Source organism: Stigmatopora argus, chromosome 1, assembly GCF_051989625.1.
Source record: "Stigmatopora argus isolate UIUO_Sarg chromosome 1, RoL_Sarg_1.0, whole genome shotgun sequence".
In the NCBI taxonomy this organism is placed as follows: Eukaryota; Metazoa; Chordata; class Actinopteri; order Syngnathiformes; family Syngnathidae; genus Stigmatopora; species Stigmatopora argus.
The window spans coordinates 18,872,729-18,884,956 of record NC_135387.1 but is presented as its reverse complement, the minus strand read 5'-3'; the positions used below and the strand labels follow the sequence as shown (position 1 = coordinate 18,884,956).

The window sequence follows — 12,228 nt, the reverse complement described above, 5'->3', positions numbered from 1 at the left end:
TTGTTCATCAAATTGTGATGTTAGAAAAATACACAATAAAATAGGTGCTTACACAAAAGGGAAAATGTGGGAAACAACACCATACTGATGTGACTAGTTTTTTTACAGAGAAAAATATTTTACGGCAGTTATCTATTTTTTTTTCTATACAGAATCCATCACCAACTACGAGCACCAAGTCTGAGAGGTTAAGATCGCTAGTCTGATAATGGAAACAGCAACAGCAGTAATTACTCATCAATTTCCTCTTATTACCAGCCACATTGACAATGGAAAATTAATCATCTTTGACAGTGGCGCCTACATATTGAAAGAATTGCATTGGCATTTCAATGAAAGACAGCGTTTCAGACGACATGTTTTACAGCTGGCTAACAGAATATTGTATTGTGTAAGAAAAAAAATACTAACACCGCATTGTGTCAAGAAGGTAGAAATTTAAAGGGCAAAAACATATGAATATAGCCTAATAACCCGGAAGTGTCGTCTAACCAGACAGTCAACTTCCGCTAGAATGGCGGTGAAATTCGACGTTGGGTTTTAAAAACAGCCACCTTACGTATCTTCATTAATTTTCACTCGGAATTCCAGTCTGTGACTTTGAGGCAAAATGGGTTCGTGTCTTCGCACTATGTTTGGTTGTTGTATTATGCGAAAAATTGTCATTTTTCGGACTATGTAGCCGGCACACTAGCTAGCTTATTCTGTGGCTGCTTGCGATTTATCCATTTCTTCAAACTAAACACAATTAACCACGTTTGATAATTCTTACAATCCCATAAGATTTTGTACGGACTAACGATATAATGACTACACGAAAAACAAGATTTGTGGAAAAGTGTCTCTTTTTGTTTATACTTGATCTCATACATTGTTGGTTGGAAATTATCGCCTATTAAGTTCAGTGCTAATGAGTCGCTGCGTTTGCTCCATTTAACAATAAGATTTGCAATTTCGAAGACTTAAAAAAATATATATATAATGAAGAATAAAATAGTTGCAACAATGAAATAAAACATGAATAATCCAGTTGACTCGATTAAACCATACCGGTTATAGTAGGTATGTGTTTATAACATTCACATGACTAATTAATGAGACCCGCGTTTATCATGCTTTGTATCAATAAACTGTAATAATAGGAACATTTTAACGTACAACAATTTTCTGACCATTCTATGATACATTTTCAAGCATAGATAACTGTCTTAAAACCCCCCCTAAAATGTAGACATCTTTTATAAAGCTTACTAAACACAGAAACTGACTACATGAACAAGTTAATTATTTTACACAGTATCTGTATTCTAAATATTAATACTTCATTCCATTTTTCAGTTTATGGTAACAGAAATAACAATATAGCACAGCACAAAAAAAACAGTTCCATCGCCACTTATTTTGGGACAATTTTTCCTTCATTGGCAGATTATTTTATTTGTCATAAACAAATTTAAAACGTTTTTTGAAGTGGAATTTTCTTCCAGTGTAATTGTTAATTGTACTGGTTCTCTCACAGCTTCCCCACAAGCCTTCTCCTCGTTGCGTCTGCTCGTGCCCCCTCTTCGTCTGCTGACGGCAGCCATGTGGGAGGTGGTGCGGCAACAGAATGTCAAGCATTATGGGATTCTGGAAGATTTTGTCTCTCTGATCACCGAGGCAGTTCCCCAGTTGCTGACAGATAAGCAGAGAAGCCTGCTGCTGCTTGCATTGCGAGTCAAGGTGTGTCTTATGTCTTATATTATGACAGTTTTATTAACTGGATTTATAAATAACATTGAATTTCCTTGTTTCAAACAGGTAGGCCTTTACGATGCTGAGCCACAGACTGACCAGAAGCTCCACCAGGTCAATAATCATGCCAACTCAACAACGTCGGTGAGACGCACAGATTTCTCTTTAATCATTCTGCTTCATTTTGTGCAGCTTTATTCATCAATTGCACTAAGCACCCTATTAAAACCATACAGAACATTACCTTAAAAAAAACTGTAGAAATAATGTAAAATGTTCTCTGATTATTTTTCAATTTTGCAGCTCAAAACCAGATCACATATTGGGGACTGTGATTCCATCCTTTCTACTCTCACTGACAAAGCCAGTGCAGTGGATAAACAAAGCCTCCTGCAGGTTAGAATGGCATCAACAAGAAGATGCCACAAGCAACAATGAGGTCTGTCCTAATCATGCTCTTTCTTTTTTGCTGTGTTATTGAAGAATGTCTTCAACCAGACGTTTGACCAGGCACTCCAAAGTCTCCTTTCTGACTTCCTAGCCAGGCTAGAACAGCTTTTTCCTGTCCCCGACTTCAAACAGGTATTAATTTCATTTCTGGGATGGACAAGAAATGTCTCCTTGAAGCGGGAACATCAGTGCAGAGGCATGAGGCGACATTGTTAGAAAATGAATGCAATTATTTAATTATTTGGGGAATATGAACAATAGTTCCAAATGTCTTCCTACTTAGCTGAACAGTTTGAAATTAACACTTGTGATGTTTGGATTGGTCAAGAATTGTAGACAAATCTAGTCCAATTTTACTACTGAAAACATCTAATTGAAAATGGACCCTTTGTGAATATGGAAATATGGAATGTGGGGGAAAAAAACATCAATTTTGGATGTATTTTTTTATTAATGCAGAAAATACAGCCTAATTTTTAAACTTCTAAAGTTTTGAGTCAATGGAGAAATGTGAAAGGAGCAGTATGTTAAATACTAGAGTGGGTAGATACGCCATCACAAACAAAACACACTCTTGTTTTTTGCTTTTCAGTCTGCGTCTTGGCTCAGTGGTGCCCCTGCTGGTCTAGTTGATTGTCTCAGTCTGACTGACGAGGAGGACTTGAAAATGCTCTTGACCAGTTCGAGTTTTCGGCTGGGTCAAGTCACTTCCACAGGTAGAAAATAATCTTTGTCTTGTTTGTGTGAACCCAAACTTGGGAAAAACATTCATATTTCTTTTATTTTTATTTTTTATAGTTGATTGTGACACAGAAAATATCCTCCACTCTGCCTGGTCCCACCCCCTCATCAAAAAACTGACCAAGCCGGAGCCTACTCACCTCAGTGCTCAAGTCCAATCAGATTCTTACACGGACATGGGGAATCCCGCCCTGCACGTGGATGTGGAGGTAACTGTGATGACGGAATGCGAAGAAGAAGAAGAAATGGGGAAAGGTCAGGTGGCTGAACCGGACTCCGACCGTGGCACCCCTGCCGAATCCTTCACGCACCCCAACCTGGAGGCAGACAGGTGATGCAGTATTTTCCTTCCCGGCGTCACACGCATGTCACACTTAACCTTTTTTGTGGCTTTCTCATTCAGAGTGGCGGACTCGGTCGAAATCCAATCAGCAACTGTGTCAGATCAGCTGACTTCTGACACCATAAAAAGTATTTCTCAAATACCTCAGCGACTGGCTCACAAATGTCCCCAGTGTGCGAAGTATTTCATCTACCGCTCTCAGGTGAGTGCCATGAATAAAACTGGATCAGGGAATATTTGAGTCGCAGGCCTCAGGTCCTTAAAAATACTTAAAAAGCAATAAGTTAAAATCAGTGTCATTAATTTCTTGAATTAACTGTAACATTTTCAAGCTTAAAAGCTCCCAAACAGTACATTTAATACTTTATTGGATGTCTTTCATGTGGTTCCAACACAGATCAAAATTGCCGAGTGACACAATACATCTCGCTGTCAATCAAAAGCAAATATCCTGATATTATCACTACATTGTACATATTTTAAACAAAACAATTCAGCTATGCCCCCCCCCCCCAAACACAGGCTAAAGTAGATTTAAAAATAATATTTTTCTTTCTTTTTTTGTGCCAACGCTAGACATCTACTTCACTTTGTTAATGGCAGCCAATGAGTTAAATAAGTGTCTCATGTGCTTGCTTGAAGTTTGTCACTCCTGTACGTACTGATGGAAGGGACGAAAAGACACGACAATGAACTAATGAGGGTTACGTCGACAGGTAATTCGTCACCTGCGCACAGCCAAGTCCTGCCGTTCCACTTTAGCCACAACTATAAGAGCTCGGCAGGCTGAAGCACATGGCGACGATGAGGAGGAGAAGGAGGAGGTCCCCTCTCCGGAAGCCCCAAACAAATCCCGGCACTTAAGCAGAAGCCACCTGTGTTTCCAGTGCGACGGCATCTTCGCCACCAAAGCCGAGCTTATCACGCATCAGCGCACCCACCGCGCCCACCCGGTCTTTCGATGCGGCCAGTGCGACAAGGAGTTCCGCCACCTGTCCACTTTGACCAATCACAAGCAGACGCACTGCAAGAGTAGTGGCTTCGTCTGCGGCCAGTGCGGCAAAGAGTTTGCGTCGGCCAAGGAGCGAGACGGCCATCGCCTGCGCCACCGGCCACTCGACCTGACCTGCGCCGTGTGCTCGCAGACGTTCAGCTCGCAGTCGCAGCTGCTACGCCATCAGCAGACGCATTTGGCCGAGGGTGCCGAGCAGAGCTATCGGTGCCGTTTCTGTGAACAGACCTTCTCAGGTAACCTCAGTACATTTGGTCAATACTCATTTTAAATGCTTGCTGCCAACCCTCCCAATTAAAATGGTATTGTCGATGGCAGGAAAAGATGACCGTTCACGCACCAGTCTTATTCGTATTTTAAATGAATGGGATATGTACGGGGGCGATTGGACACTCTAAATTGCCCCTAGGTATGACTGTGAGGGTGAATGGTTGTTTGTCTCCTTGTGCCCTGCGATTGGCTGGCCACCAATTCAGGGCGTCCCCCGCCTCTGGCCTGAAGTCACCTTGGATAGGCTCCAGCACCCCACGCAAACAAGGAGGGAAAAAAACTATGAAAGTGAAAAGAAACAAAAAAAGTCAAATTTAAAGTGTAATCGCGTGCCATAACGAGTATATTTCAGTTTTTTTTCAGCTTGATTGTGTTAATTTTGGTTTTATTGACGTTATTATCCGTAAAAAAAGATATATTTGAGACTTGGCATCCACATATGAATGGTAAATTTATGGCCCAAAATGAGATGCCCACGTGTTTCATGTAGATTTATGGGTTTACATATAGTCACTGGGGATTTGGACAATTTTCAGGTCTGCCATGTCTGTAAATGATTAGTCCACTCTAAAATGAGCAGTTTATTGATTTGCTAATATCTTAATTGTCATTGGATTGAATACCCCTAGTTGGCAGACATAACGGCCCTTCCAATTGAACAAGAATTACGACGTAGCCACGACAAAGGTCATTTATACAAGGCGCCGTCTGTCCCGTTAATTCTCTGCAGGTGTGACTCTCCTCCGCATCCACCAGCGCTCCCACACGGCACGCTCCCACCAGTGCGACAAGTGCGACAAGACGTACGCCTCGCTCACCGGCCTCCAGTCCCACCGAGCCAGTCACGAAGCCGACAGTCGCTTCCTCTGCCCCCAGTGCGGCAAATGCTTCAAGACGCGGGACGGGCTGGAGGGCCACCTGAGGACGCACAGTGGCGAGCGCCCGTACCGCTGCCTTTACTGTCCCAAAGCTTTCACCGCTCTCGCCGGCCTCAACGTGCACGTTCGGCAACACACGGGGGAGCGCCCGTACGTGTGCGCCGTTTGCGGCAAGGGCTGGCCGTCCGGAGGCGACCTGCAGAAACACATGCGGGTTCACACGGGCGAGCGTCCCTACACCTGCGAGGAGTGCGGGAAGTCCTTCGCCAACTCCTGCCACCTCAACGAGCATCGTCGCATCCACACCGGTACTTGTCGCTCCATAATCGAATCCTCTTTGTAAATCGGTCCCTCGATTCAATTTGTCCCAGATATGAGCCTGGCGGATTGTTTTTTGCTTGACATCTAGGCGAGAAGCCCTTCTCCTGTCCCGAATGTGGAAAATGCCTACGGAGGAAGTTCGACCTGAAGAAGCACTTGTTGTCTCACAGCAATAATCGTCCTTATCCCTGCTCTTCCTGTCCCAAGAGCTACACTCGCAGGACGCACCTCGCCAGACACCTGCTGACACACGGGGCAAATGACGGCGAAACAAAGGTAGCTGATCAAGTTTGACAATCCCGTTCTTGATTTAAAACACTGGCCTCCAAACTATGTTACAAAGGGCCGCCGTGGGTGCGAGGTTTCATTCTGACCCAACAGGATGACACATTTTTACCCATTTGGGGTCTTAAAAGTGCAATCCGTTGATTGCAGTCTGGTGCTGCTTGTTTTAGCTGAAACCTCATTGGTTAAAATATTTGTGCTGGATCGGCTGTAACAAAAAGCAGGACACAGCCGCCCTCAAAGACCGGTTTAGAGCCCCTCTTTTTTTTTTAAAGGAATTGGAATCTTTTTTCTTCCTCTCGAAGAATTTTAGAAATAGGAAAAACATTCGAACTTAGGAACTTTATTCACCATTTTAATTTGCCTCGAAGCCCCAAATGTATAAGCCTGCAACCTTCATGGTCTTCGTACAAGCTGGCTGACAGTCACAAAACAACTTGACTTCACATTCGTTCCAAAATATCAGCACCCAGGAGATTGTTGCTCTGTATTTAAACATAATTTTCACCATTAGCATAGTTTTAAGAAAATTGTGACTTGTTTGTTCAGACTTTTCTGGGCAACCATCTTTAATATGAAAGTTAAGTTTATACTCAAACTTGAGATGTGTTTACGACGCTGCTTGTTCCACATTACGTCATACTGTTTTTGTTCACTCCCGTGTACTCTGAATATGAATGTATTAATTCCTATGAAACCACAGTGATATTCTTTATTATATCCAAACCACTGGCAAATTAATGAAAAATTAAAAATGTTGTTTTTATAGAAATCTTTATCAGTCTACCTCTATGATAAAAATGGAGCCATCATAACTCCCATATCTGATGAAATTGGAGTCGAAGTTTTAGAACAGGTACTGCTTGTATCTCACTTGAGGATGCAAAATCTGGACTTGCTTGCTGAGGTTTTTTTTTTTTAATCTATTCACTGCTGTTAACGGTGATGGAGGGGAAATCCATTTGCATTGCTTTTTCTCTCCTATTTCGAGCATGTGCTCGAACACGTGTTTTCCAAATTCACTATATTTAAACTTCAGATAGGGCGGGACAGAATTACATACATTTACAAGCATTTCTAAAATCGCTCACCTTGACGTTGAGGAAAAAACACAAGACTAGAAAACTAACACTTTGCCCCTCACTTGGCCGAAGGAAACAGCATCACTTTATTCCATTGAAAGCTGTGACTTTTAATAACAATATAACTTTCGGAAACACAAAATGTGAAAACTTTTGTGGAAAAAGAAAACGCAGTCTCTCACAAATCAATCTGTTTTACGCTTAGCCTAGAACTCAATAAGCGCTGTGATGGTTGCTGGAAAGTGTTGTCTTTGGCCATTTAAAATGTGCTTTTATACATTGTGATTGATACTCAATTTAAATTGAAATGTTCATTTACTTGTAAATGTGGTTGTTGTTGTTTTTTCCAGAGTTTTGTCTTTCTTTGTTTCATCTTGTTCATCAGCATAATTTGTGAACTGGACAAAGCCTCAATTTGCTTCACATCATCTATCTATTCATCACCATTAGACTTTTCAATGACTTTCCTCATCCACCTGCTCATCCTGAAAACATGCGTGAAGAAGCCATACTTTCCATCGCGGTCACAGCCTTCACCCCAAGATACAATGCCAATCTGGTACCAGCGATTCTCTGACGGATGCTGCAACAAGATGGAGACTGCTTATTGCATGATGAATCAATGGGGTTGCAATCGATGATGGAATTCTGTTCACCTTCATCACAAAAGGTCCACCGCTGTCTCCCTCGCAGGCATCACCTCGCTCTGTGTCTTCAGGTCTATATCCTAGAAATAGGTCAGCGTAATTTAGGTCAGGCATTTTATTGATTTAGCACGATTCAACACAAGCATTGCATCCATTTGTGGATTTGATGGATACTTTTATACTCTGTGAGATAATCCGGACTCAACCCATGTGTATTTCTGCTGCCTTGGGGCAGATTGACAGAAGCGAGGCAGCCAATTTGCACCATCGGCCCCTTTGACCCTCACCACCACTTATCCTTGTATTAATGTCACACGGACAAGTTAGAAGAGCTGTCTTCCCCAAGGACGCAATGTCCAAAACAAGCAAAAAGAACTGAAGTGACACACAAGAATCGTACCTGCACAGAACATGTTGTCAGTGATTCTGATGGAGGTGGAGCTTCTGCAGGTACTCTGCTCTACGATGGGCAGATGGATTTGCTGAAGGACTACAGGTAAAGCTCTCCCGGATGGGGTCCAGGATTCCTTCAAGTTTCCCCAGCCAGTCACTCGACCTTTGTATCCTGCGGTCATCAGCCTGCCGACAACCGCAAAAGACAATCTGTGCTCCATCGTTCTGACATGACACGGTTAACGAGCCGATAGCAACAGTATTTCCTCTGGACTACCACCATCTTGTCTTCTTCAACCAGGCAGAGGGGGAGGGGCTGCGGCTGCTTAAGTCCCGTTCAGTACTCGAGTCGTTTTTGTGTGCGTGCTCACATTTTGGCCTCCTTTTTTTTGGGGAGGCAGACCGGGTGGATCTCGTTGGTGAAGGTGATTGGTCGCCTCATATGCAGTAGTGCGATGTCTCGGTTCAGATTCACCTTCCAGTCATATTTTGGGTGGACGATGATTTTGTCGATGGCTACGATCCTTTCAACGTTGCGTTCAAACCTGAAAAAGAAGTATACTCCGTATAGTTACAAACACTTCTACCATGTGGCGTGTTCTGCCTTGCGTACTTTGCTCTGTTGTGCTTGCCAAGGCGCACCAAGATGTCATTGGTGGTGAAGTTTTTGTTCCAAGGTGGGTATAGGATGCAATGAGCTGCTGTGAGGATCCATTGGTCGCTGATGAGGCTGGCACCACACAGAAGCTCCTGGGGGCTTCGTTTGTATAGCATCACCTGCCTAAAGGACGTGAATACATTTTAACTTTGCAGGATTAGCCACAATAGCGCCCAGAACACACCAAGTCATGGGATCTTCTCCTATGCGTTCAACTGGTAACCTAACACAGTATTGGTGCTTTTTTACTTCCCACCACTAACAAGATTGGTGAGGTAGTAATGAACTAAGGCAGTTGAATTGTGGTTACCATGGAGCAGAGGCTACTTCAGCATCAGTGCCCCCAACTATACGTTGTTGTCGGTATGACTCTTCTAACTCCTTTTCGTTGCCATCTTTCTTGTCCGCCTTCTCAAACATGGGCCGCTCACCACACACTGCAACGCAGCAAACTCAAGACTCGGAGAATTCGTCTTTTCTGGCTTTGAAAGCTAGCCAGTCATAAGTCTTACCCATCTCTCCTTGCCCAAAAGTGCGAGGATTAAAAAAAGCCTGTTTGGCGGGTCCATGGACAGAGCGTTGGCGGCCATCAGACTCAACGTCCAAGTCCAGATCACGCAGTTCCTCCTCTGCATGTAAAAATGCACGGACATAAAACTCCTCATTTCCACGCGCTGCACCAGTTCAAGGTGGGTCTCTGGCGTCGATATTTACCACATAGATGGAGGTCGCAGTAATCCACAGTGACATTCTCGTACACCCGCACAAAGCACCATGGCCCCTCTGGGTCGTTGTCGGGGTTACGACACTTGTTGCCATCGAGACTGACTTCTGGTAAAAACTCCTTGCCCTGACTAAGCTTCTGAACTTCTGGAAGGGACCAGGCCATGCAAGTGTGGCCCCCAAGGGTAACGGACAGGTCGCCAGCGTAGTCTATGCCATTTTCTGTTAAGCAATTACTCGGCTCTTTTGGTACAGGTGCCTCAGTAGGCGGGACGAAGGATTTCCCTTGAAGGAAAAATACAAAGCAAGACACTCAAATCCAAGTTTTATGTTCACAAAACTACACAGTAAAACTGAAAATGCAAACGCCTTTAATGTATATTCGCTAAAAGTCAGTTTTCCGCCAAAGTCTCATCTCATTTACTGAACCGCTTTATCCTCACTAGGGTTGCGGGGGGTGCTGGAGCCTATCCCAGCTGACTTGGGGCCAGAGGTGGGGGACACCCTGAATCGGTGGCCAGCCAATCGCAGGGCACAAGGAGACACACAACCAATCACGCTCACATTCATACCTAGGGACAATTTGGAGTGTCCAATCAGCCTAGCATGCATGTCTTTGGAATGTGGGAGGAAATTGGAGTACCCAGAGAAAACCCACGCCGGCCCAGGGAGAACATGCAAACTCCACACAGGTGGATTGACCTGGATTTGAAGCCAGGTCTCCCACCGTGAGGCCGACGCACTAACCACTCATCCACTGGGCCGCCCTCGGCCAAAGTCATCTGAAATAATTGTAATGAAACTTGCCACATATGGGAACACTGCAGGTCTCTTTGGGGACCGTGGGATCCTGAGTGAAGCACCAAGGTCCTCCGTCTCGGCCATCCGGGTTCCGACAGTAATTCTCCTTTAGGATGCTGCCCGGTTCTGAAGCGTTGAATTCCCTGAATAAGGTGATAAAACATCTCACCGATCACATTGAGCTAGTCCATGCGAGGCCTCGTCTCCATGGCGCCGATACCTGATTATGGGATGCGGGAAGCCGTCACCCCATCGTTGACAACGTTTACCAGATTTTGTGATGAAGATGTCTCCTTCGTATTTCATTCCTTTGCCGGAAATGCACCGACCTGATTGCGCATGGACACGCGCATTGAAGTAACGGCGTCCCCATCAAGCATTCCACCTGGCTCTGCTTTTACCGTTTATACAATCCCGAACGATGTCGACATTGGGAAGAGTTCGTTCCAGCGTTGTTCCTTTGCAGTCTGCAAAGAGGCGCATTTGCACAGTTTGTGTACTTGTGTACGTACAGCCGCCGTGGACTTTGTCCGTATTTGATTAAACTTCCGAACAAGTCATAGAACTTGAATTGAACGTAACCATAAAACTGGTTTTCTGTGGTGCAGCCGCCTGAGCTTTTTCCTCCTTGTGCTTTTCGTAAAAAAATACGACAACTAAGACCAAATGCCATAGTGTACTTACCTATATATTTTCCCCAGAAGTCCCTCTGAAAAAGAAATTGGAATGAAATGATCAGGGTTTTTTTCATATTTTATTTTAAGAAGGAACAAATGAAAAAACAACAGTGCTCCTACTGTTTTGTCAGGCTGTTCGAACACCTCTCGGGCCTCTTCGTGGTCACAAATTTCCTCCACACACTCCCTCTCCAGGTTACCTTTGTACAATAGACAAACTCTTGATTGGTTTTGGTTCTTTCATCCTGTGGTGCCGTTGGCTTACCTGGTTTCACCTCCTCAAACAGCTGATTGGCTCGTCGCAATCGGCTAAGCACTTCGGAAGCGTGCTGGCCGTCGAGAAAAACTGAACAAATATATTGTCAATACGCCTTCTCGTAAATTAACCGAGTGGTCTAAAAACACAAATTTCAATGGGATCTCCTGTTTTTTGAAGAAAAAATACATTTTTGCTTGGGGCCTAGAATCAAAACCAGTCAAAGAATCACATACCATGTTCTGTCAGACAGTTGTGCAGCAGGAACAGAAATAAAAGAGCTAGCGGTCCCACCATGATCCAGACCTCCACGGAGAATCTTTTCACCAAATCCAGGACATTGCTGCTAATCTCTTTTTAGACCCCCTGCGTCATCTGGTGGGCTGGAATATTGACTGAAGGGTCAAAGTATGATTCAGGCTGATGAGCAACACTTATTTACCGTAACTCGTCCAACTGTGTAATACGATTATTAGCGTGTTATCTTTCTGCCTGCAAGTGTTTTTGCTTGTCTGGAAATTATGTGATTGTCTTGATCGCAAATACATCTCTGAATGAATGTTTTTGGAGGATATCATTTGATTTGGGGTAATATATATTGTTACCACTTTATCCATAAGCATTCCAATTAGGAATTTATACTGATAACCATTGTAATTATGACGTTACGTTCTGAAATAATGGATGGCCTCTCGAATGATCTTTTAGCTAAACCCAATTTTGACATCACAATGAGCATTTTTGAAATAGAGTACTGGTGCCTGAACTCTTTCAATGTGTCAGCATACATACTTATATTTTGCCCATATGTTCTCATCTTCCACTATTCATCAAGCATCTGGGTTATTGTCATTAATTTAAAAAAAATCACAGTAAAAAGAAGTTACAAAATGTGCCAACTTTATCTGGAGTTTCCCTATCAGCACACATCAGTGCAAATATTGACAGAGAGTAGAG

The 12,228-nt window shown here is 43.6% G+C and overlaps 2 protein-coding genes across 2 annotated transcripts; one reads left to right on the top strand and one right to left on the bottom strand.

The window, feature by feature from the left end:
* The first annotated feature begins 498 nt into the window (after nucleotides 1-498).
* LOC144078427 (uncharacterized) lies at nucleotides 499-6,806 on the top strand. The gene is made up of 11 exons (XM_077606486.1): nucleotides 499-614; nucleotides 1,520-1,722; nucleotides 1,801-1,878; nucleotides 2,038-2,130; nucleotides 2,218-2,316; nucleotides 2,777-2,900; nucleotides 2,983-3,256; nucleotides 3,329-3,470; nucleotides 3,985-4,516; nucleotides 5,281-5,736; nucleotides 5,838-6,806. Exons 1-11 carry the CDS (start codon nucleotides 611-613, stop codon nucleotides 6,041-6,043), a joined length of 2,211 nt encoding a protein of 736 aa, XP_077462612.1. The 5' UTR covers nucleotides 499-610; the 3' UTR covers nucleotides 6,044-6,806.
* A 354-nt stretch (nucleotides 6,807-7,160) lies between these two features.
* On the bottom strand, nucleotides 7,161-11,637 carry f2 (coagulation factor II (thrombin)). Its single transcript, XM_077606498.1, has 15 exons — nucleotides 11,508-11,637; nucleotides 11,281-11,361; nucleotides 11,136-11,215; nucleotides 11,023-11,047; nucleotides 10,740-10,805; nucleotides 10,559-10,667; nucleotides 10,345-10,481; nucleotides 9,529-9,822; nucleotides 9,327-9,443; nucleotides 9,125-9,251; nucleotides 8,770-8,937; nucleotides 8,528-8,701; nucleotides 8,164-8,342; nucleotides 7,773-7,843; nucleotides 7,161-7,699 (listed from the first exon to the last, which is right to left on the bottom strand). The coding sequence occupies exons 1-15, from the start codon at nucleotides 11,566-11,568 to the stop codon at nucleotides 7,550-7,552; spliced, it is 1,839 nt and encodes a 612-aa protein (XP_077462624.1). The 5' UTR covers nucleotides 11,569-11,637; the 3' UTR covers nucleotides 7,161-7,549.
* Nucleotides 11,638-12,228: the final 591 nt, after the last annotated feature.